This window comes from Salminus brasiliensis, chromosome 13, assembly GCF_030463535.1.
Source record: "Salminus brasiliensis chromosome 13, fSalBra1.hap2, whole genome shotgun sequence".
Classification (NCBI taxonomy): domain Eukaryota; kingdom Metazoa; phylum Chordata; class Actinopteri; order Characiformes; family Bryconidae; genus Salminus; species Salminus brasiliensis.
In genome coordinates, this window is record NC_132890.1 from 771,329 (window position 1) to 797,844 (window position 26,516).

The 26,516-nt window shown below is 39.2% G+C and overlaps 1 protein-coding gene across 2 annotated transcripts in view; it reads left to right on the top strand.

Annotated features, from left to right (window-relative positions):
• The window catches only part of syt9a (synaptotagmin IXa), a 24,797-nt gene extending 2,991 nt beyond the window's left edge, over positions 1-21,806 (top strand). Inside the window, exons 2-7 of one of the 2 annotated variants that reach the window (XM_072695368.1) lie at positions 8,143-8,596; positions 9,635-10,187; positions 16,878-16,998; positions 17,130-17,301; positions 17,456-17,585; positions 20,582-21,806. In XM_072695368.1, the coding sequence (XP_072551469.1) occupies positions 8,143-8,596; positions 9,635-10,187; positions 16,878-16,998; positions 17,130-17,301; positions 17,456-17,585; positions 20,582-20,650 (1,499 nt within the window). In that variant the 3' untranslated portion in view covers positions 20,651-21,806. Of the gene's footprint in view, positions 1-8,142; positions 8,597-9,634; positions 10,188-16,877; positions 16,999-17,129; positions 17,302-17,455; positions 17,586-20,581 lie in introns of those variants that run through there. The other variant, XM_072695369.1, reaches the window with a different exon arrangement.
• The last annotated feature ends 4,710 nt before the right edge of the window (positions 21,807-26,516 follow it).

Below are 26,516 nucleotides of genomic sequence, written 5' to 3' on the forward strand. Positions count from 1 at the left end.
TTTATACCCCTCTAGCCCACGCCTGGTATTAGGCAACATGGTGCCAATAGGCTTGTGTTGATCCGCTCCACAAAAGTCCTATTCTATTGACTAGACATGCTGTGAATGTGTGTCCACAAACATTTGGACATGTAGTGTATGTTCTCAATCAAATGAACAATCAATTCTGTTTATTTCCATGGTGCCTCATATGGCTGATTACCATCTTTGCAATGCATGTGCACGCTCTCTCACTCTCTCACTCACCCTCTCTCTCCGTCACTCACACATACACACACACACTCAGGTCGTATTGACAGCTGCTCATGGCTGGCAGCATCAGTTCAATGAAACACAATGGACTATTTTCTGGAGAAGTCCCAGAGCCTTGCTTTAATAAAGACTCGCAGCTGAGGCGTGTCATCTTTTTTAGACTGGATTCCACATCATCAAAGCGGAGAGAGGTGGAGAATAGTAATATACTGCCATTGCTACGATCAGTGTGACTCACAGATGGAGTTTTTGTTGAGTGGCAGTAGTAATTTGGCATGCATTTAAGGAGATACCACTTGGTCTGTGCAATGCACCGACGGCGTGACAGCAGCTCCTCTCCGCACTAAAAGTCTCAGCAGTAATTTGACACAAATGTTTTCCACTCACTTTGTAGTTCGGTTTAAATTATAACATCACTATAAAACGTACGGCACATATTTCTGCCAATTGATGCTTTACACTGTTGGGGATTTGCAGCAGGAAAATTGCTCTAAAGCCTTGGCTACGCTAATGACTTTTAAAGATAATGAGTATTGGGTGTCGCACACCGACACACTGAGTTTTACTGATTTTGATGCAAAAAAATGCCCGTTGTGAGCTTAAAAACTCAAAATCATTCACTACACGACTAAAACCTGTTGCTGAACCTGGCCCAAAACATGCATACCTCACATTGCCTAAGAGATGCAGATTTGCGCCACTATTTGCACCGCTGACCCAAAATAAAAGGAATGTGGAAAATGCTATTTGGTGAGGTTGTGGGTGGAAAGGCAGGGTCAGAAGGGTCTGTGCAGACTGCGTTGGAGGTGAGTAGCACAGCACATTTTGGAGGCTACCCTACATATGTTGGCTTCCTATACGAAATTCTGTTCCACTTTAAATGGTGCTGCTGTATCGGCATCAATAAAGGTGGGACGTAAAATTAAAATAGGAAACTGCCCAATAACTGCATAAGGCTGCACTTTTAATGCTCAGCTTTCACTGTCTATTCAGAGTCACTGGCCAGAATACGCTACTAAATTATAAGTCGGCACATGTGTGATATACTCCAACTGGTCTGAAACATGATTAGCAGGCCAAAAAGGAGCCTGTGCCCCTCATACACTACTCTCTAACTGTTGACTCCAACTGACAAAAAATCTGCAGACTACAACCAACCAGCAGAGACTCAGGCAGACTGAGTGTTGGGGTTCAATTTGGGATCAAAATTGCATAGTGTAACTCTCTCAACTCGGCTTTAAGGAACTGGAGCCCTTTCAGCCATTAGGATCAGAGGTATGTAAGAACATCCTTCCTACTGTGAAGCATGGTGGTGGTTGAAACCCATGTGCGGAGGGCAAGGTGGATTCAATCAAGTATCAGGAAATCTTCGGAGAGCCTGTCTTCTGTTGTGCATAATAGGATCTTCTAACAGAAACATGGATCACAAGCATACCTCCACCAAGTCCACCAAGGCTTGGTTCCGAAATAAGTTCTGGAAGGTTCTGGAGTGGCTGTCACAGTTGCCTGACTTGAATTCCAAAGAAAATCTTTGGAGAAGGCAGTTGCAGCAGCAAACTCAAGAATATCAGTGAACTGGAGGACACTACCCATGAGGAATGGGCTAAGATTCCTCAGGAACGCTGTCAGAAGCTGGTGTCTAGCTATGCATCACTTTTGCAGCAGGCCATGACAGCAGAAGGCTGCTCTTCTAAGTACTAAAGATGCTTGTCATGAAGGGGTCTTCATTAAAATATAATTTTGTGTTGAATTTAGAGAAATTACTTGTTCTATTAGTTGTGTTAAGCTATTTTAATTGGTCTTGTTTGATTGGTTTATTGCAAACTGCTAAAACGTCTGTTTGCAGTTTAGCTAATTTAACTAAACCAATTTGTAATGAGGTAGAACAATGATGATTTCATGATGTATATAAATATATATATATATATATATAGAGAGAGAGAGAGAGAGAGAGAGAGATAGATACCGCAGAAAACATTTGACATTCATTAATATTATATAAATAAATAGATAAATATTTATATTACATAATCATTAACCTCCTACCTCCTGCTCATTACACAGTGTTGTACTGCAAACACACATTTACACAAACTGCATATTATAAACTCCAGCTCAATTTCCTATATCATCTTCCTTCTCCAAAGCAGCACACTAATAACTGCACATTTTACTTCTTAATCTGTATTTTTATTTTACATGTTTGTGCATTTTTATTTCTATATATGTTTTATTTCTTATCTGTACACACTTCTGTTTTTTTTTCGGCCTCCTATCCTATTTTTTTTTCATATGACCAGACAGTCGTCAAAGCATCTGCTAGTTGTACCATATATAACTATATATGTGACTAATACACTCTGATTTGATTAGGTATGAGGGAAAAAAAGACAGACAGAGAGCCAAATCAATATAAACCCACCTGTCTCTCTCTCTCTCTCTCTCTCTCTCTCTCTCTCTCTCTCTCTCTCTCTCTTCAATGTCGGCTTTTCCTTTTTTTCCTTTCCTTTTTCCTTTTCCTCTTTACAGAGAGATAGAGAGCAGTACCCCACACTGCTGGAGAACCCAGTATAGAACACTATGGCCGCCTCCCTACAATTAAATAATCAGTGCAATAAAAGCAGGACAAAGAACAAAACAGTAATTTTCCGCCGGCTCTGCTTTAATTAGCACGTTTATGTCACTGCCATGGAAACGGACACTGCGCTGTCTGGAGTTCACAGGAACATAGGTTTTATACATTACTGAAACATCATAGATGGAATTTCCAGATGTGGACAATGACTTTGTCAGTCACGTAGTGGAGGTAGTAATAAAACACACAGATTTTTAAACTGAGCATTAAGAAACTAACTGTTACCATCATAGATCTTCATTAATTACTGTAACTTTCTACTTTGTTTCAGGTGTAATTAATCAGTAAACAGTCTTCAGTTATTAAAGTACCTACACATTTAACGTCCTAGTGTGTAATTAAGCATTAACACTATCAGTTCTTCACTAGTTACTGTTCCAAATAATAATTGGAGCTGAAATAGATAACATAAGCATAATAAGTATGTAGCCAATTGTCTCTGCACCACAGTTTAAACTTTCAAATCAAACCATAATTATTACTAAAATTACTGTAGAGAGTAAATACTGGGTAATTAATAGTTGCATAAATATTCTGGCCTAAAAGTAATTAAAACTACTGCAGTCAGGAATTAACAGATCTCTGCTGAAGCCGACAGCTAGAACACTGACTGATGGAGAACCCACAGTAAGATCAGGATCCAGCAGTGTCTGAACTTTAACAGAATGGAGGGGTAATGTTTGGAACGGGACCGGTCAGAACTAATTTACTAATGATTTACTAATGAAGTAAACCATAACAATTATAAAAAACAGTTTACCCATCCATAAGCTCTTCACGAGGATAGTCTTACTGAATTTTTAAAAATTTAATTCAATTTAGAATTGAAGAATTTAGAATCACACAATGTGTAGCATACATTCATTTACACGCAGAATTAGTAGGAATATCTAAGGGATTTCTGCATTTTCAGATAACACTGAAACAGAGCAGTGCTTAAGAATTCAACCTTTCATTCATGCTGTAGCTGCTTCACAACTTCCATTGCTCACCAACAAAATCACCACAAAATGCAGCGCAGTGTAATCCTCTAGTTAATGCTCTTGACCTTCTGCTCTTCTGCTGCTACGGCTTTGATTAGATCATTCTAACGTAAGAACAAGCAGAAAAAGAACTGTGAACTAAAACTTCTCCTCTCATGAAAAGAGGGCGGAACAAAGGTTCCTAGCTTCAGTTAAGTGTTTAGATCATGGCTGTGCTGGAGAGATGCTGTCACTTTGCAGAGTTTAATTCCTGTTCTAATTTAAAACAGCTGACCCACCTCATTAGAGAGGTCAGAAACATGTGAATATTAGTGGCAGAAGTGTTAAGTGAGGGACAGAACGAAGCCTTGAGTGCTCTTTTGGACGGTGGGGTTGTGCTAAGCGGATGGACTCTGATTTATCCATCGCTAAAAAGATGTGATACATTTAAAATAATCTAGGTGATTTATTGCTATTCATTATTGTTTTAATCTGCGGATGTTCAGAATAAAATGATAACCTGACAATCGCTGCTCATTGTGTTGAAATGAATAAAAGTTTAATAGGGAAACTGTGAGTTTATGCCAGTTTATTAAGTGGTCCCGCATAGACGCTTTGTAGATGACCATGTTTTGTAGATGATTTAATGTCTGTTTAATGCAACTGAATTGTAAAAGAACTGTGATGCATCCGACTCTTAAACCAGAGCAGTGTTTCTCAGCCCTGGTCCTGGAGGCACCCCGTTCTGCACATATTAGTGGATTCCCTGCTTTAACACACCCCCTGAAACTCTGCAAGGGCTTCTTAATCAGCTGATTACGAGAATCAGGTGTTTTGGGGGCAGGGGAAACATAAAAAGTGCAGGGTGCCTCCAGGACCAGGGTTGAGAAGCAGTTTCCTAGAGGTCCACCAGAACACCTGTACATACCTGTATCATAAAAAGTGGGACCAAGATTCTACTTTCATTCCTCACTCCCAATTTTGAGCAGAGTATTTCTGATTCCATTTACTAAAAAAAACTGTGTAAAGAACCTTTTTATAGATTGAAACAAGTTCATGTACATTTTAAACCAATTCAGATACCAATACCTATTATTTTACAAAAATGATTCCTCATGTATTACATTTTTTATAGTATTGCCTAAAGAATCTGTAGCAGCACCTTCATTTTTAAGAGTGATGTAGCTTTACTACGTTGTCTATTTTACTTAACATACCTCCCATATACAGGTGCTCTTCGTAGGATAACAATTAATTACCATAACCCATCTTTTGATACACACTTGTTCTCCTTTATTCTATCCATAATTGAAAAGGGACCACCATAGGACCACTGTTGAGTAGAAATTTTGTTGGTGTCTCAGCAGTGAAGTGACACTGAAATGGTAGTGGCGTGTTGAGTATCTAGATGGTAGAACCTGACTGATAAATTGTGTATTGACATATGGGATCCAATCAGTAAACTGCAATCCTACATTGCACACCTGTATTGTAGATGTTTCTGATGAAATGACCAATCAGCATGCTCAGTGTATGTACCTCCATGTCTGAACCTGAGGCACTGGCTTCTACACAAATGCTCATTATCTTTAAACACATTACTTCACTTTATGGTGGATGATTTTTTAAATTGAATCAGCCATAACATTAAAGCCACTACGGGGAGAAGTGAATATCACTGATTATCTGGTTTCAATAGCACCTGTGAAGAGGTGGGATGTACATATTAGACAACAAGTGAATCAGTTGGTCAGTCAGTTCAGGCAGAGGTCAGTACCTACTAAATGTGGTCCAGAAAAGATTATCTCCAGCTCCTGGAGGACCTAAAGTAACTGCCGCTAATCTTAGTCTTGGTGCCAGATACCACAGGACACCTTCAGAGGTCTTGTGAAGTCCATGCCTTGCAGCGTAGGGGATCTACACAGTATTAGGCAGGCGGTATTAATGTTATGTCTGATCTGTGTATATGTATAGTGTAATGAATGTAGTCACACACACTCACTTCCTTGGTTAATGAAGCCCCAGGGTGCTTATTTCCATAGTGCTGAGATGTGAGGCTGTGGGCTCTAACAGAGCATCTTAGACCACATGCTGTGTGGTGAAATGGCCAACCTGCTGGTTTAGTGGGTAACAGAAAGAAAATTCCACTGGTTTTTGCTCTGCATTAAAGTTTAGATGTTTGTAAAGTAGCTCTGTCTTCAGAAACCTCCAGCCATGGTATTGAAGGATGTGGGATGAGTTGCAGGAACTGTTTTAAGGCCAGTCAGCAGAAACCAAGCTTCAGCAATAAAATCTGATATTCAGAATTTGATATAATTTGAGAGTCTGCCATTATTTCTTGTTATTATGTTGTTCCTGTTATGTGGATCTTGGCCTACTGCTCATATTGCATTCTGCTCCACCTCTTCTTTCAGCTATGAGAGCACGTAGCTGTATGTTGGGGCATTTTAAGGCTTTAAAAGCTTCTAAATCCATCTCGTTTTGTTGGTGTATCTGCCCAAGATTTGGAGTAGCTTTTACAAGGCATGTTGGAGGTGACGGAGAGAGATTATTCACAGTGCTTGTCGTGACTTCTCGCGTCTCCTCAGCACTCCCTCCGTGACTGTGGGACTGGGTGTGTGTGAAAGGGCTCAATTATTCATACACATGCTTTGAGACGTAGTTTTTTGGATGTAAAAGCCTCTAACAACCTTTGACTTGGTGCTACAAAGCAAAGCACAGAAAGCTGAATGCTGTCCTTTGACAACTGTATATAAGGATACAAACATCAAGCAGAAGGAAACACATATATCAGATCAGAATCATTGGAGTTGATAAGTTCCTAATTGTACATTAGCTTCTTGCAAACTAATGTAATAACCAATTTAGGATCTATGAGCTTGAGCTTCTTCCTTTAATTTCCAGCAAATGCCTTTGAACAATTTTAAAGGATTTTGTCCTGCAAAGAGCACAACAAGCCGCAGCATTATGATCCCAGGTCTGATAAGCCACACAATTAAACCAATTTTGCTAATCTTAATTAAGCATGCGACTATGTCTTTAAAGTTAAGGAAGAGAGGGTTGTGTTGTGTGACTCGGACCTAATTAACTAAAGTTCCTGCTTGCAATTAAGGCACAGAGATTTCATTAGAGCCACTGTTGGTTAAGACACATCAGTGTAGTGACAGACCCATGCTTTCAAACAGCACCGACTGAAAAAAGCCCTGTAGGCACCCACCAGGCGAACTCGGGAGCGATGATGTACTCATACTAATAGGATCCAGCTTTCTGAAAGAGGCTGAGGAGAAAGAAAGCTTTTGCCTTTTGCCTTTGGTTCACCTTTGCAGAGCTTCAGAGCTTTAGAGCTATAGAGATGAATCTCGGTGTGAAGCTGGCAGAAATGCCATGACTAATCAGTATATAATAGAGGGTATTTCTCATGTTTAATCAGATATTAGCCTTTAATTATGAAAATGAATGTGAACTTTCTCTGCAGCATTGTCCTGGAGCTGAACTTTTCTCGACTGGTAATCAAGGATTGTGAATTATTTTCTCTGGCTACATCTGGAGTTATCATTGGTGTTTTGCAGTATTGCTTAATTGCAATTACATTATCACATGAATCAATTAATTGCATTTGCATTCAATTTATATTCCGCATCGCTAGGCTTAAGTCTGCACTTTTTATTCACGGCCATCTGTTCCAATGGCAAGAAATTACTGAATGTGCACTATATGTCCAAATGTTGACACTCCTTCTAAGAAATGCATTCAGGTACTTTAAGTCGCACCCATTGCTGACACACATGTGCAAATGCACACACAGCTTGTCTAGTCCCTGTAAAGAAGAAATAATGCCAATAGAATAGGACTCTCTGGAGCAGATCAACATGAACCTATTGGCTCCATGCTGCCTAATGCCAGGCATGGGTTAGAGGGGTATAAAGCCCCCCAGCATTGAGGAGCTGTGGAGCAGTGGAGGAACTGTGTTCTCTGGAATGATTGTGGAGGAGCTCCATCCGGTACTTTTGGGTTGAGTTAGGGAGTTGAGGTGGGATGAGGTGGGGTGATGCTCATCCAACATCCTGACCTCACAAATGCATTTGTGAATGCAATCAAATCCTTGCAGCAATGCTCCTTCAACATATATTTTAATACCCTTGATTTCAATTATAAATGAGCACGTGTCCCAATACATTTGTCCATGTAGTGTACAATGAAAACAATGTTAAGATCAGTTTGTTTCAGTGAGCTATGAGAGTGAAATAATAAGTTATTTGGTTAAATGATCCCCCTTTACGCTTTATGTTGCAGATGTTTCCGTGAGTCTGCTGTCATTGGTGGTGACCGCCTGTGGCCTGGCCTTGTTCGGCGTCTCTCTCTTTGTCTCCTGGAAACTCTGCTGGATTCCATGGCGCGAGCGAGGTCTCTCTCCTGGCACCAAAGAGAGCCAGCCGGACCCTCACCCTCTCCCGCCTCCTCCGCCCCTTCAGCCGCAGCCTATTTACACAGAAGTGGATGCCACCCTCGACCGCCGGAACCATCCACGAGGCTCGGTGGTTAAGGAGATGACGGTACCCCCCACGCCAGTCTCTCCTCCAGCGCCTGCATCTCCTCCGCCTGTCCCGGTGCCTGAGGCAGCCCTGAAGATCAGCCACACTTCACCTGACATTCCCCTCGAGGTGGAATCCAAGGCCCGGGAGAACGGTGTCTATGGCAACAGCCGCATTCAGAGGCAAACCTCTGAGACGTCCTCCACCTGTGTCCGGTCAGTGAGGTTAGGTGCTATAGGGCAGTCGGCAGTGAAGCTTCAGTGAATATAGAGCTCAGACAGGCGTAGGGTTGTGTTTTTGATTGACAGATGAGAGGATGTTGTTTCGGAATTTGGTAATTTTCTTGAGCATTTCTATTGATATAAAAAAAAAAACAAATAGAATGGGAATTATAAAGAGGTAGGATGGCAAACAGGATTTTGGAGAATTAAAAAATACATATATATATATATAAAAATATTAATGCAAAATGAAATCCTTATTCACAAAAAAAAGTTCAGTTAATTCAGTTTAATATAATGCACATACAATAAATGTTATTTTGTTAATTTTAGTTCGCTTGTTTCGCCAGTGTTCAACCAAATGGCACATTGGAATCAGATCAGTTTGAGGCAACATTATCATTTGTGTTGCAGGGTGTATCATCACGGTCACTCAAAAACCTTTACAAGAGACCTTTACCCACTTTACAAGAGAAGGAAAAAACCAAACTCATAAAAAGACATTATGACAAAGTAACTAAAGCAACAAAAAGTGAAGATACAACAATGTGCACATAATGAGTGCATAGCATAAGAATATAAAGAAAGAATAATGCAATAAATAATAAAACAACACCAAAAAGATCAATAAAGCAACATAAATATTGCACTGATATTGGATATTTCACTTTTGTTTGATAATCATCATATAAAACCTACTGTACCTTGCTAATGTTGTTGCAAACCTGCACTTTTTATTATCATATTTTCAGCTTTTTACTGCTGAAGAAAGATCTGTTGACTGCTATTTTCTGCATGCAGCCAAGCTCCCTGCCAGTCTATTTAATGGGATGTTTGTCCCTGGAAAAGTGCCTAGACTTATTCATAAAGTGACGGATAGCTGGCAGATGATTACATTTTCATGTTATATGAACTACACTCAAACATATCAAAAAAGAACTGTCATTACATGCTGCCAAGCTTTTTTACAGTCCTCTTACTGATTGTCTTCTTGAAGGTCAAGTCTTCTCCTTTGTGTTGCTCTGTTCACAGGCAAAGCTCTATCCGGCGTCACATGAACCAGTCCAATCCTGACTTTATGGTAGCTCAGTTCCAGAGGCAAGACTCTCTGACAGGAATGAGTCTTGGCAGGCTAAAACCAGAGTTGTACAAGCAGCGCTCTCTGGACGGTGAGGAGAACCGAAGTGGTCGAGGTGGTACGTGTGGTCGTCTCCATTTTATCCTCAAATATGACTGCGATCTGGAGCAGCTTATTGTCAAGATCCATAGAGCCCAAGATCTTCCAGCCAAGGACTTTTCCGGCACCTCAGATCCATATGTTAAAATCTATCTCCTGCCTGACCGCAAGACCAAGCACCAGACCAAGGTGCATCGTAAGACTCTGAACCCTGTGTTTGATGAGGTCTTCCTCTTCCCTGTGGCGTACGCTGAACTCCCCACGCGAAAGCTCCACTTCACTGTTTATGATTTTGACCGTTTTTCACGTCATGACATCATTGGACAAGTGGTGGTGGACAACTTCCTGGACCTGGTAGACTTTCCTCGGGAGACCAAGCTTTGCAGGGACATCCACTTTGTGTCCTCGGTGAGTAGTCCTCTACTTCTGATATCAAAAGATTATTGGTCTGTTTTTTTATGCATTGTATAAGAGACATTTAGTGTCCTCTTACTCTTAAAAGTATAGGTTCCTAAATGCTTCTTGGATTCGATTCTTGGAAAGATTAATACCTTTACATACCATGGAGGCCCATTAAAAAGTTCTTTACACTCTTATTTACAAAAATTATGATCTTACCATTGTTTGGAATGTTCCTGAACAAACAATATTTTTTTTCCCTACAATTGAGCATAGTAGTTTTATCTTTAAATATAGTAGTTTTATCTTTAAATATAGTAGTTTTATTTTTTTTTTACCTACCAAAAGAATAGGACAAAAAAAAAAAGACATGAACCCTGGCGTGGTCTAGGGGTACAAAGCATCCAGCATTGAGCTGTGGAGCAGTGGAACTTTTAGAATGATGGTGTTCCATCCAGTAGTTTTGGGATGAGGTAAGGATGAGGTAGATAAGATAAGACTGCAGGACTAATCCTTTATTAGTCCTGCAGTGGGAAAATTCTCAGTGTATGTAAATTCTTAGTGTATGTGTAAATTCTCAAAATGTAGATAAATAATTTGCACTACATACACAATATAAATAAGAATAAAAGAAAAAAGCAATAACAATATAATTTACAGGTAATTGCAAATGACTCTTAATTGCACATGTGTGTGTGTGTGTGTGTGTGTGGGGGGGGGGTATTTCACATAGTATATTTGCATTGAGGGATCTTTGATCTTTGTTCCCTGAACATGTGTGTGTAGGGTGGGTATCCAAAATCCTGACCTCACCAATGTTCTTGTCAGAATGTAATCAAATCCTCACAGCAATGTTCATCCAAAATGTATCAAAAAACTTTCTTTCCTGGACAGTAGCAGACAACAAAAGCAAGAGAAACTCTTTTAATACCCTTGATTTCAGAAGAAACGATACAATGTGTCTCAATACTTTTGTCCATATAGAGTATATTTAGCTTTGACCAAACATGACTTTGCAGCATCATGAGAATTGTTATTATTGTTATGGTTTGATTTCCCCACATAATTCACTACATAACCCATACACACATACGTAAAATAAAGACAGTGGGCACCTATCATGTTATGGTGGGCTTTTGAAAGTCCCTTTCTTTTAAAACTGAGCTAAGGCTTGCACACCCAGCTGAATAATAAAAGCTAGACTGGGTCAAATTGAACTGTGCAGAACAATGAAAGAGAATAGATCTGAAATCTCTTTTATTTCTTCAATCTATTTTCACATTCAGTCTATATAGTGATCTGGGTGAAGGGAATAGTGAATGAGTGAATTAGGGAATGGTTTTAAACACTGCTGTAGATACAATTGATCAGATATGTTCTCCTCTGGACATTTCCTTCAAGAATCATTTATTAAACCATTGATTTAAAACACAGAAATTGCTTTTGCAATGGCGTATGGTTCAAAGTGTCAGGGAAATTTTCATCAGTGGTTTTGACTGGTCTAGAATCAATTTTATTGACAGTCAGCAGCAAAATAAATAAATAAATAAAATCTTTTGACTAAACTGGGATACCTGGGTGGGTGTTTGGTGGTAAAACTAATGCTTCAATGGGTCAGAGCTGTTTTGAAGGCAGAAGTGGAACCTATGCAATATTTGGCAGATGGTTTTCAGATTTTGGCTGATTGGTGGTCTTTGTGCTTTCATTTGGGCCTGAATTTGAGCCTGAATTTCTGTGCGAGTGCCACCTGGTCACTGACAAAGATTCTAAAATGGACCGCCAAAGCATTGTGTGGATGCTTAAAAGGTTTAATTTCAGGTTGAAGGGTTCTAGAAACCCTTTTACAAATATAACACAAAAAAAGTGTTCCAATATTGTCCCGAGTTACAAGAACAACTTTTTTAGTAGGGACATGTTGTATATGGGTCTTTAAAATTTTTTAATTGCTTCTATTAAGCACCTAAACATTTCTATTATTGTTACATAATTGTTTAAAAAAAACTTTTAAAATGGTTCTGTGGTATAGCACCAAAAGGGTTCCACTATTGAGGTAAAGACCTCTTAGACTGTGCTCTATATATACTGCTGAAAGTAGAGGAAGCAGGTCCTATTCATGGAACCTCACTAATCTTTCCTTTTGATTGGCTGTGCATTACATTCATCATTCTGTTTTATAGCAGCAGATGGATACAGCCCAACAACACAAGGATAAATATTTTATTTTACTTCATTTATTTCCTCCTCCTCCTCCTCCTCCTCCTCATCCACTCCCATTTCTTCTTCTCTTGGAAAGATTAATCATTCCATTTTTCATCCTATCTTCTCATTCTTGGAGCTTTGATGTACATCACCTCATCAGTTTCCCACCCATTCCTATTATCCCTCTCACTCTCTCTCTCTCTCTCTCTCATTTTTTCTCCCCTCACCAGTAGGAGTTCTCTATCTTCTCTGTTGAACAGGTCTGGTAGTAGAGAGATGTTCTGCAGGATGAAGGATGAGTGTACTGCTGGTGTGAAAATGGTGAATTATTGCTTTTCCCAAATGCTCCTATCCAAACTGGGTTCTATGGAGAGACAGCGGCACCATATGAGGGGAAGGTTAAGATGATTCAAAGGGCATGTGACTAACAGAGGCCCTAAATTATGTATTTTGAAGTATTTTATCAGACAGTTTAGAGGTGTGGGGCCCAGTGTAATATACTTTCATGGTGCCCAAAATTTCTGGCTTCTCTTTGGCTTCCACTGGTGATTGATTTTTGGAAGCACAAATCAGTTAAACTGAAGCGCTTTGAGCTCACCTTTCACCTTGTGAACAGTCCACAAAGGAATTCCATTTCCAGTAAAAATTAATTAAATTTCATCAAAGAAAACCACACACACACATGAATAAACACACACACTCAAACCGATGTGCATTGTTGATCCATGGCTATTGTTAGAGTAGTGTTTACATTCTACTGTAATGTTTACAGAAGCAGTTGGGTACAAATAACAGCCCTGTGACAAGAATCCAAAATGATTTTCCATAACAAGCAACAAACAAAGAGCTCAAACGGTTCTAAATAAATACTGTTTCTCAGTAGGCCTCAAACTGGCATATGGCTCCAGACCCAAGCACCAGCACTGAACTGTAAATAGGGGGCGGAAACACAGCTTCTGTCTCAGAAAATAAAAACACTGCTTCAGCCTCTTTCATTCAAGGCAGAGGAAGTTCAAATTTAATCATGAATGTAATAAAATTGAATGCTGACCCAAACCTGTAAGCAATCGATGCCTCTTCAGGCTGCAATGATGATGATCTATGCAGTTAGCGTCCATGATTTATTTGCTGCTGATGACCTTTATCTAATTAGCCCCCAGAATACATTATTCATCAAGTGACTCAATTAAAGAGTGCAGACAAACTGCCAGACGACCACAAACAAACCCTCCTAATGACACCTTTACAAATCCATTGTCCGCATCAGTCGATAGCGCGAATCAAGATAAATGTGCAATTAAATGTGGGATTTTAATTTTGCCTCTGAAGCCGTTCAGAGAGATAGAGACCATCCTCCTGATTAAAATAGCACAGCCTTCCAGAGTACCAGCTATGTTCCTTTGACAAAGACTTATGCTTCAAATGGCATGTTTAGATTTGACTTGGTGTCAATCTTGTTAAAAACAGTTAAAAACAGTTACCGGTTAAACAAAGATGACTTTTTTACACTTTGTTCATTTCTCACCTTTTTTAACAAAAAAGAAGAGTTAAAGGGCCTGTGGTTCTGTTTTTATAGTGTAAGCACACTCCAATAAATTCCACTATTGGTAGAACAATGACAACTCAAGAAATCGCTTAAACGGTTCTTTGCCTACTTAAATTGATCTGACCTATGATGCAGACCCTCATGTAGATGGAAATGTAATGTAGACATTTTTACGAATGGTTCTATGTAGCATCAAAATGGTTCAAAGAACACTTTTCAGTACTATCTAGAATATGTTTTGTCTACAGTGCACACACACTTTTCTGTTCAGCAGTTTAACTTTCCATTTAAATTGATATAATGGATTATTGTTCTTGTAGCATATTATTAGAATTTCAATTCATTTTGTTTTTCATTGTAAAGAAACCAGGTAACCAAAAACAACAACAACAAAAAATAACAAATAATTTTACAATCGTTTTCCACAAGTAAGCTGAGGGGTTCAAGGGATTAGATGAAAACAACATTTTTAATTGAAAAAAAAAAAGTAGGCTGAATGTTTCACATTTTATAGCACATATACAGTGCACTGTGTGGGGTGATGAATATTGACATGAGCAGCATTCTAAGCATATTTTCTTTTCTTTTATTTATTAAAATGGAGATTTCACCTCTCTAAAATCAAAAGATTCTAGTTAAGAAGTAAAACCTGGTTAGGCTTGAATGTAGCTGATTCTAGTCACATTGTTTGTGCAATGGCAGAAGCCTGGACTATTCTGTAACTTGGACTTTTTGTGTTTAATTCAGGGCAGTTTGAGATGCCTCCCTCCCTCTAAAATGGAAGTTTAAATGCCAATCTGTGCCCTCGCCTTCAGCATCTCAAAACAAATCAAAGCATAATGCTGCCGAGAGCTTGCAGGGCTGCAGAGGGCCTGGGCTTCCAGACAACCAAACATCTATTTTTATCCACCTTTACATGCAGATTGTTTGAGGCAGAGAAAATATTGATATTTTCCAGAGCTCACTATCCTTAGGAGAACATCATTAGAGAGGCCCCTGTAGCCTCAAGCTACAGAACGCTGTCACCGAGGTCTGGATAGGAGCAGTCCTGCCTGACAGTGAGGATTTAATGCAAGCCACCACAAAACAATGAGAAGAAGAATAATAGGAATAATCAGATACACTTTTCCAAGTCTAGTTCTGCACCATGTGCCTTTTATTTGTGTATCAAAGTCTGATTCTAAACTAGAACTATTAGCAAGTAAAGTCCAGTAGCATGCAGCACTTGCCCTTTCACAGTTGTCTAGCACTTTTTAAAGTTTTAAACAGACTCCTTTCTGTACCGTACCCATCTTAGAGCACCACCAGAGTGACCTTTTTCTTCTCACGAATGGTGGAAGAAGTGTCATTTCCTGCTGAGTGTGCCCTCAAACTAGCAGCGGGGTGTAGGTTTCTAATCTCACCCCATTTTTCCAGCCATTACCTCCCTGGGTCTGTCTTCACCCCAGGGCTGGAGGCATTAGGATATTATCGGTAAATGTCAGAAGAGAAAAGACTGTCTGGCTTAGACTTGCAACCAGAGATACAAAGAGGATCATCTTGTTCCCTAAGGCTGAAAGAAGTGCCTGACTGCACGCAAACACTCTCTGAACTTCAATCTCTGTCTGTTTTTGTCCTTGAAATGAGTCCAGAAAAAGTTTCCCAACAGTGTGATCGGACGGCCATCACCTGCCCACGTGTTCAGGGTGGTGTGTCTGATATCCAAAGAAATATGAGCTGGGTCACTATCAGGGTTCTGTCAGTTCAGTTCACATTAGTTTCTACACCAATCTTAAAAAGTTGTTCAAGACATTTTGTTGAAGCATTTCATTTCTTTTAAGTGAGATATTTGCATATTTGACTGCTCATACTAATTTGCCCTGGTTTGTTACTTGCCTGTGTCTATGTGTCACATTAAAACATCGGCCTGTGGTTGATCAGTTTGTATGTCAGTAAAATGGCAAATGGCCCCTTCCTATCAAAGTAGATTGTGTTTAAGGACAAAAAACACAGGAATAAGATTACCTTCTCATCCACCTGATCCCAGTTACTCTATCATGGTCTACACAGCCTCCTCTGATGACACTGTTTGATGATTTTTAGCAACATTATTACATTATATAAAACATCCCAGTGATGTTTTTCTTCTTTGAGTGCAGTACACACAGATTATGTCATTTCATTTAACAGCGCTGCCAGTGGATAGGTGAGAAATATTTGTCATATTTTTGTAATGGAACAGTTAGCCTATATCAATGTTTTTGTGCGAGATTATGTTGGTTTAAAACATGGAAAATTGCAGCTTGACCTTAAAAAAAAATTGTTTGTGGTATGAATCTATACGTAATCAGGCACCAGCTCTCAGCTCAGCTTTCTCTGAGAGGGTTAAAATAAATAACCCATACCCAAACACTATGGCAGTTTTATAATAATAATAATAATAATAATAATAATTGCTAGTCATGTATTTAATAATCATATGTGTTCTGATTATTCCACACTGCTCATAATAAACTAGCAGACGCCCTTTCTTGTTGCCATGGCTGGACTTCATCTGCTCTGCTGTCATTTATATAGTAGGTTTTGTAGGCAAATGACATTCAGGGCTGAAGAAACTCTGCATACTGAATACTCAATGACGAAGCTTTCCTTGTGAAAAGCGGATGAATAGGTGCAAGAAGACTACCTTGCCTGGATTCACACATTTGGTATTTTGAGAGCAAGTGTTAACTTGTCTGTTAATTACAAAAATGGAAAGTGATGCTCAAGGCGAAGTGAGGTGTAGGAATATACTCAGAGTCAGTGGCTTTAGTTTATCATCTGTTCTCTGCTCTTTACGTCTGGAAGGGTGTTGCTGACGTTTCCTGCATGTGAATAGATTGTCTTCCTTTCTGCAAGGAACTGAAATTGTATTAAAACCCCAGAACAACAAGAGTCCATCAAAATACGCTTTATGTTTCTATCTCTCTTCTCAGGACAATGTGGATCTGGGCGATTTGATGTTTTCTCTCTGTTACCTACCCACTGCTGGTCGACTGACCATTACAGTGGTAAAAGCACGCAACCTGAAAGCCATGGACATCACTGGAGCTTCAGGTGAGCACACTAATGAGATACATTTTGTGGAAATTACTTTTTTTTTATAATCGTTCTCTTTATAATCGCAAAACTGCTTTGACTAATGTAAAGAAAATAAAAATACATTTCTCCTGGTTCCTTTTTTCCAGACCCATATGTAAAAGTTTCTCTAATGTGCGAAGGCCGAAGGTTGAAAAAGAGGAAAACATCCACCAAAAGAAACACCCTGAACCCTGTTTATAATGAAGCTATAGTATTTGACGTCCCACCAGAGAATATTGATCAAATTAGTCTTTTAATAGCTGTGATGGACTATGATCGGTGAGCCACACTCCCCCTGTCTTTCTCAACATCACATTCCATAGCATTCTGTCTGAGATGTTTTTAGATTAGAGAGGTTGTTTTCTGTATTTTTTACATTTATATCAGATAAAGAGACTTGTTCATGTTCAGTAAAGAGCGGCTCCTTTCACAGTGTAGGTCACAACGAGGTTATAGGTGTGAGTCGAGTGGGTAACGATGCTGAGAGTCTGGGCAGAGACCACTGGAATGAGATGCTCACGTACCCTCGTAAGCCCATTGCTCGCTGGCACCCACTTGTCGAGGTAAGACTGTGTCTGAATCAGGAATTATTCTAAAATTACTGAAATAAACTTACTGTTAGTTTCTGCATCTAATCCATTTTTACATGGTGTTCGAATTTAATGATAAATGTACTAATAGAAATTCTCCAAAATTTTAAATTCCATTGAAGTTTAGAAAGGTTTTTCCTTAGTCTATAAAGTTGCTGTTTTATGAGGTTTTTGAATTAGAGCAACACTTTATTTGTTAAAACTAATGTGAGAATAAATACAATACATTCTGATTTGGTGTGCGAGTGTGTTAGTTTGACTATTCTCATCTAACACCTTGGGTGTGTCCTAATTGCAAATTAATTAGGAATACTAACTAGTTAGTGAGTATGTAGTGTGTAATAAAAGTGTCGAAGCTGAGTTTACTCAAATACACACAATATATACTTAGAACAGGTAATTTTTTTAATGTGGTTCCAATGGGCACTATTTTCCCACAATGCAAAACTGAAAGGGAGGAGCAGCAATAGCATAGCAACACTTCATCTCTTCACTTCCTGCTGGTAGGTGTTACTTACCTGATAGTGTCAGGCCTAGATTATCTGATCGGTCCTTCATTAGAGTAAATCAGGTGAGCTGCTGGAGGAAATAAACAAATCTGTAGAAATCAGAGAGGAACAGCACCCAGACCTGTGTTCTTCAAGACTTCAGCTATTATAGATTAAGCATATTATAGATTAAACAGTTATTTTAGATTAAACAGTCCAAAGTCTAATACAAAATGCTGGTAATGAATTAATTAATTTATTTATGTATTTATTTAGTCCATTGTATCTAAATAGATATTGTCCTGCCAGGCCAGATAAATAAATCAGTAACCTCTCAGTTTGTGGGCAAGTGTTTCCACAAATATCCTCTTTTTTCTGCCTGTATTTTTATTTTGTTCACAGCTATATGATTGAAAAGTGTGAGATCGTGCCACTTCAGTTATACAGTCTCTCCAATTACTATAAGATGTTTCAGAGAATTGAATTGTGGCTATTTGCCTGTGAGGCTGTAGAAGGACATTTATTAGAAAGACAAAAGTGAAAGCATGCAGTTGACCTCTGCACTTAACAGCTTGCAGCATTGGAGGGAGTGTGTCTCTATTTAAAATGCTAATATTAATAATTATAAAGCAGTAGTGTGTAAAGCTTGTGGGCAAATAAAAGAGAGACGGAGGGAGAGAGAGATTCTCATAAATAGAGTAAAGAAAGAGACAGACAATACAATAAAAAGGAAAGGGGAACAGTAGACAGCAGTGCAGTCTTGGATACTCATTGCTCGTAAGCTTCCAGATCATGGTCTGAACTGTAAGAGAGCTCATTTATTATTTATCAGTTTTCCTCCCATGCCATTTGAGTCAAGGTTATAATGCCTCCACAGCCCTCATTCATCTCCCGCTAAACTCATATTCCAAATGCCATCAGTTTGAATTGTATGTATTCATTTTTAGTCACTATCTGCTGGGGTACCAGCTTTCGATTCACAAGAAAACAATCACTGTAGTGAAAAAGAGAAGAAGAGAAGAGAAGAGAGAGACAGTGGTCAAGGCGGTTGGGGGGATCGTGCTGACCCTTAGCACGGAGAAGGCGAACATTTCTGTTTCTTGTTTGTTGAAGTAACGGACGTGCCTGGTGCATTATATATTAATAAATCTATTCTGGGCTCTCGTGTTGCACTGCGGGGAGAAAGAACAAATTGTTTCTCTCACAACAGATGGTTTTGCAGGCTGGGGTGGCTGAAAAGTGCATTGTGTGATTCAAGCACTGCTTTGGCTTTTCTAAACACGGAAGCGGTTTTGACCTCTCAGCTAAGAGCCCACCTTCAACCTCAGACTCCATCACCCAATTCATTTATAAACCACATGTCCAAAAATATCTGGACATGCCTTATAATTAGTGAGGTCGGCTTCTTTAGGTTGCACCCCTTAATGGTTCACAGGGGCTCACATTCTTACCGACAGCTTAGAAAAACACTGCCAGTCGAAAGGGGAGCTTTGAAGAAGCTAAACGTGAGCCTACTCAACTGACCATGATAGCTGGTTGATTGTAGGTACAATAGTGACGACAGCTGAAGTTTCCGTCTAAAATCCAATATCTTCCAAACATCAAATTTCAACATGATATTAATATAAAATACCAACATTTAGTTGTGAGGTATGATGACCAAAACCCTGCTGAACTCCATAATGATAAGGTCCACGCAAGGTCCACTTCTAATGTGGTTAGACAAGTCATGGTGTTAAGTAACCAAAATTCAACATCTGTCTAATTTTGGAGCTTGATGATGTCAGTCCAATGTTGTTTTTTGACAAATATGTGAATTTAAATTCCAACCAAAATCCAACATTTTGACATCAATGTGGTTTTCAGTTTCAATCAAAATTCAACGTCTGATTTTACACTCAGTGGTTCCTCAGAGCAGTGGTCCCAACCTTAGCGGTACCATAGCCATTGTTGACTATAAGTCTTAGAGTGCCTAAATGGTCTCATTCTGTCTTTGTGGAAAGAATGTCCCTCTGTCACCCCCCATTACGGTGTGATGTTAGCCAATATAGGCATCTGTTAGCTGAGAGAATTACCAGTTAGAAAGTGTATCCTGCTGTTCAATGATTAGCGTCATTAGCTTCAGCTATACACAGTAGCCTTCTATCTTATTTGTATTTATTACATCATTTATAATGTTTTACAAAACAGTATATATTATACATTAGGTATGTAGCTGTTTATTATTATTATTTGCTATTTAAGGCTTAATAAGGTACTATAAGTATACTAGTGTACTATATAATATACCAGAGTGTTGCCTCTTTGGTCATGTTTATGCTTCCATTGAGTTCTGGACTTTCTGTAATTCTAATCCTGCATTGTGACAAAGCATCCTGGTAAAAGTCTTATTTTAGTTGAATTGAATCGAATAGACCCAGTAAACCCATTTGGATCTAAATGATTAAGTATTGATTCCTGCTCTGCTCTCATATCCTGCAGTACCAGGGGTCCACTGGAGGAAGCCAGACAGGGTCCTGCAACTCCCTTAGGACTCCTCCCTCTCCATAGAGAAAATCCTGCCTCAGTCTCAGCGTTTGATTGGGCAGCAGCTTTACCCTGAAAGCTGGCAAGCTGACACAGAGCTGCTAACCTCCAGAGGAGACTTCTACGAAAAAGGCCCGGAACACCGCTCTGTTCATCCTGTGCCTCTGAAAGCCCTTCCTTGCATGGGAACACTGATTGTTTAAAGCTGCATGTTGAGTGGTCACATACTGTATGGTTATTTTTACACAAAATATGGTGATATGAAAAGAGAACAAGGGTGTCTTTAGTAATGTTTTTATTATTATTTTTTCAGTGTTAACAGTGTTACACTGGTAATATAAATGCTTAGGTTCTAGACACACGTTTCAGTACCACTTTTTAAGTGTGTTGAGTTGAGCTGTTATCCTGTTTGAGAGCACTTTGAGCGCAACATCAAGTAAACACAGATGTTAAAGGAAAAAAACAGTTAAAAAAATATAAAATTTATAAAAAATATAAAAATATATAAAAATTACATTTAATTTACTTGATGTTGCTGCCAATCTTAAGCAGTCCTCCTGCTCAACGTTTAAAAAAGTTAGACGAGTTTTAGAACCTAAACGTTTGGATTACAGTGTAGTAGCCAGTCTCAAATGTAATAGGCCCCTCCCCATTGCACAAACAACCACTAATCAGGGAGGGTGAGGGCTAGTAAACAGCTAATTTGATGCTCATGCAACCTGCTATTGCATCGTTTTCAACTACCGGCTCAACAGCTCACCTGGGACTCTACCACGGGCTCACCTTTGCACTGGATTTAGTGCTCTCAAAAAAAGTGTTCTAGGTCACCAAGAGCATTCGTATGGGTGTCTATAAGCTTTATTTGATTAAGCGTCTCTTTTTTTAAAGCATAGTCTTAGTTCCTGTTTCTGACTGGATATTGTAGTGTGTGTTATTGTGCCATCTGTAGATCTTGAGGTCATATTTTCCACTGACATCATTCCTCTTTTTCTTTTTTCTCAAAAGTGCATGAATGTGTGTTTTGGTGAGGTACAGTCTGAAGCAGTTTTGTCATGAAATAATGTGTGAATTCTGTCATGTTGCTGCCATTTGCTGATGGTTTATTTACAGACTTTGCAAGTAAAATGTAATTTCATGTCAATAAACACACGTTTCTAAAAAAGAAAAAAAAGAAAAGAACATTCTTAATCTTCTGTAGAACTATTCCAATTGTTAAACGGTCATATCAGACACCTTTGGGGCGAAGTACTTGCCTTTCAATATTTACCCAGCAAGAATTAATAATCAAATTTCGAGCTCTTCTAAATCCTGAGGAGCTTAAGGAGCTTAAAAAGATAATTGAAGTTAATGATTTTCACAAATAAGCTTCAAACGCTAAATGAGCATCATTAACCAGCATGTGCAACAGAAGCTCACACAGATATACTCAGCTGGTTGGGTAAACAAATTGCCTGGGCTTTAAAACTAAATTCACCATGGAATTAATGTTTATATGAATATTCTTGTGATGAAAACTTCAAAAGATGAAACATGAAGAGATGAAAACAAAGCTCTAGTGAAAAATGTAGTAACATGCCTATTTTTAAGTGGAAGTGATTGAACCACAATAGAACCAATAGAACCAATAAGGTCTACTTCTACTTTTGTTACTTCAACAGGAAGAAACAACAATCTAATTCAATGTTCAATACATGAAGCAACTGGTCAAATAAGAATAGGAGACACTTTATTCATCACGTCGTCCAGTTAAGAGGTTTAATGTAGCTGGTGGACATTGATTTGGACACCAATCAATTAGCCTGCTTTGTCACCAACCTTCACTAATCAGCTCTTGTTGGAGCTCTTGTTTTCAATTAAAGATGTCCATGTAAGTCTTTACCCTTGAGACATCACAACACATAACTTGTGGAACCTAACCTTCTACTAACCTACTACTACTAACCTTCCCCATCACTCGGTAATACTGAATTAGGATAAATGCAGAATGAGGGCTGCTGTTGTACAGAGTTTGTGTGAAAGGACTTAGAACATGAGAGGAAGTGTGTTATGGTGAAATAACAGCACGGCTGTGATGAAGCGGACACTAGCCGAAGGCGAGTACCGTATTTCATCACAGCTATGCTGTTATTTCACCATAACACATGACCTCGAGTGCTCTATTGCTTTTATACAACAGTCCAGAAAATAAATAAATAATAAGTAAATTAAGCCATGATAATGTTTTAATGTGGCATTTCCTTTTGCCAACATTTTAGTTCCTTAACCAGCAGCTTGTTAGTCTGTTATAGTAATGAACTCCACTCCCTCACTCTTATGTTTTTTATTTATTTATTGTGAATTTTTTTTTAAAATCTTTTAGTGCTTTGATCTAACCCTTCAAAGAACTGTTATGGTAAAATAACAACACACTTAGAGCGCTTCTCAACCAATCAGCTTGCCTGGCCAGAACTAACTGTTGTATGATGGTAATTTAATCATTAACATACACATAATGTCCATTTTATTAGAAACATTTCTTTGTTGAAATTTGTAGATGTATAATTATTAAGTAAAGCTTATGTTTTTTTCTATATATAGTTTGCAGTGAAATGTGCATTTATTGTCATTATACTTTTATAGTATAAAATATTCTGTCCCTTGTCATATCCCAGCTTAGAAAGCCAGAGTCAGAGAGGCTATCGCCACTATAGCAAATAGGGTTAAGGACCTTGCTCAAGAGCCTAATGCCTATGTCAGCTTCGTAAACCTGTGAATGGTCTAATAAAAACATTTGAGCAGAATCCATTGATGGATTTAGAAGTTGTCCATTACTTGTGCTCAGGAAACCTAGATGGTTCAGTTTTGTTCTCTACAAGTTACAAATGGGACTGGAACAAAAATATGAACAGGTCAGAATTGAGCGCCAGATATACAGCATTGACAAATTGTAGCAACAGATGGGCTACAATAATCTTAGAAATTGTGGAGCTGATGAAAAATGAGTATTTATGGCTGGTGTAGTGGGGAACAATACTGCCTTCCTCATGGCCGACTATGGCTTGATCTCCTGGCTGTGCAAGCCCATCACTCTACACCAATTACAGTCATTAGGATTGACTCTACAGTCTACATTCATTTGTAAAAGCTATGTTTATATGATTCAAATGTTCTTAATTCAATCAAGTCATATTCATTGGTGATTGGTAATGACTTGACGTCTATACCAAAACTTATTTTTTCTAAACTACACCAAATGGATTTTCTCAAGAAGGATTTTATGACAGAAAGGAATTGAGTATGGCTGTAAAACTCAAAAGAATCCTCCCCTTTTAAGTCTTGTTCTGACAGTTATCCCATTTATTCCCATAAGCTCTCAGGTTACGGCGATGAAATGCTCAGTGTTTCGCTGCCCGCACAGAACAGCTAAATGACAAAGACAAATCAATCCTCTCTGTTTGGAGACATCAGCTCCATTTTGCTTTTCATTCGAAACCAGTAGATGCATAAGGCTATTATCTGCCTACTGGGCTCGAATGAGACGTGACCTGCTCTCCTAATGGCATGTTCTGGAGAACTAGCTGGGTGTCCATGCAGAGAGAAAGCTCTGTCTGCAGAGACAGCCAACTGAGCGCTCGCTCTGCCTCAGCTATCATATCTCTGCACTTGCTCGTCGGCTGAGTTTCACCAGGCATTGATTGTATGCGCTGATAAAGTGGAGCCAAGGGAAATCAGAAAAGCTGGTGAGCTCAGGGTAATACTGGATAATAACCAGTACAGGAATATTTGCCTCATGTGGTCTTGAATGCCTCATGGAAACGCCACAAAAACAATAACCCACAATCAGGCAACTTATCATATGTTTCATATGTAGGATGGCTTCCAGCTAATGCTTTCCTGTTGTTGAACAGTTTTGGGATGCTTTCAGGATTGCGTACCATGCTGCAGATTCTGCAAAACCCACACATGCACAAACACTGAATGGAGTATTACAACATGAGACCCTTAGCTGTTCCTAAAGCTAAAAGATCTCAATTATTCTCGAACTGTTAAACCTTAGTCAGGCTTCAATAAGGGCCAGTGAGTGGGTCGGTCATTTACAGCAACAGCAGACGCATCGCTGGGGAAACAAGTGCAGTCCACGTCTCCAGCGTTACACCATCTCTGTCACATTACAGCTGTGAGGGGCCGTGGGCAGTAGCACGAGGGGCTCATTAGGGACTCGTTAGGGAAAAGAGAGAGGCGAGTGATGTGCTGGAAACCAGAGTGAAGAGCCACCGAGCCAGGCAGCATTCGCCGGAGTGTTTGTGTGTGTTTTCCCTCTCCATGATTAAAAGGTGAACTGAAATGAATGCTGTGTCAAACCACACTTGATTGCTGGCATAAGCTCTCAGTGAGCTGCAGTGAGTCACATAGCGATGCAGTCATGGAAAGTCTTCAAATCTGCAAAATGGCAATTTTACAAGAGGAGAAAATACCTTCTTAACCTTTAATGGGTTCCAAGTTATTTCTGAGCTTTTCTATCGGTCAGTTCATCCTGCAATTGTGATACGATATGATAAACAACTGCCAGTTTCATACTATGGAGAAAAGTGAAAACATGAAGATGCAATGTTTTTGCATGACAGTAACAATATACAGAAGAGCATTGGCTGTCCGCTGGTAAAGTTTAAAGGAGTACTAACTGCTTCACTCCATTTTGTGGCTCTGTACTGTGTTAAACACACAAGGCTGACCACACAGGACTGAACACACAGCTCATAATTAAACTTTGTAAATCAATATCCAGCATTTCTAATCCCCCCAATGTGAGACGGCTTATCTACAGAGGAGGCAGCTGCGCACTGTGTGTGCCCTTTCAATAAGTGAGAGATTAAGGGGAAAATCCACTAAAGGGTGGTTGCAGGGCATTGGATATGAAAGGAATAATAAAATAATAATTCAATAATTTCGCCTTAGGATAACATGGTCTGAAATTAAACTGAAACAATGAAATGTTAAAATTCAACATGCAGAACGGACGTGAAAAATGGCATAATCGTTTTTATCCTGGCAGTCATATTAAATAAAACTTATTCCAGAGCTGGCATCCCTGTAATAAATGACGTCTAACATGCTGCTTTGAGTTTGGGTGAGAACCTCTGAGAGGGTGAGGTTTTAGATACAGAAACATGGTGGTCTTTATAATGATTATAATGGTGTTCTCAAGCTGCATTTTTTGGGCTATATTATCAATATTATAAAACCCTGGAGAACAGGCTGGAGAAAGACATGCATTGCATGCCAGGGAACATTAAAGGAGGAGATAATGAGTTTGTTTATGAGGGCTGGTACCACAAGCCATTTCATGAGTTATTCCTCCTCAAGCCATTTACTACACACTAGATGAGTTGTTGAGTTGTTGTGAAAGCAGAAAACATTTAAATAATAAAACAATAAAATGAATCACACCACTAAACTGAGTCTGAGCAACGTTGTGCTGCAATACTGCAAAGCCTACCACAGTTCCAACATTCTCAGAGTGCAGATCAAATAGTATGTGATCTACATGCAGAGCCTACAGAGCTGCAGGTTGTCGACCCCAGCTTTGCTGAGCCTACTGTACATCTATTATGTACCCTGAGGCTCTTCTCATTGTAATCATCTTTGATGTGTTTCTGAACGTGCTCGGCCTTTTGGTTGCTGGGAAACTTAAGTCTGGAACACTGTAAAAGGAATCTAGGGAGCCTCGCTGGTTGAATTCTGAACTGTGATTGTGTTCTACTGATGTTCTTGGTGAAACACCACACAGATAATATGATCAGAATGCTATAAAGACAGACAGAAGCTGCAGTTGCTGTTTCTATTAATGTGGCCCAGGCTGGCACAGAGTCTAGAGTCATAACACCAGTCACGGGTTCAGTATCAGTTTGGA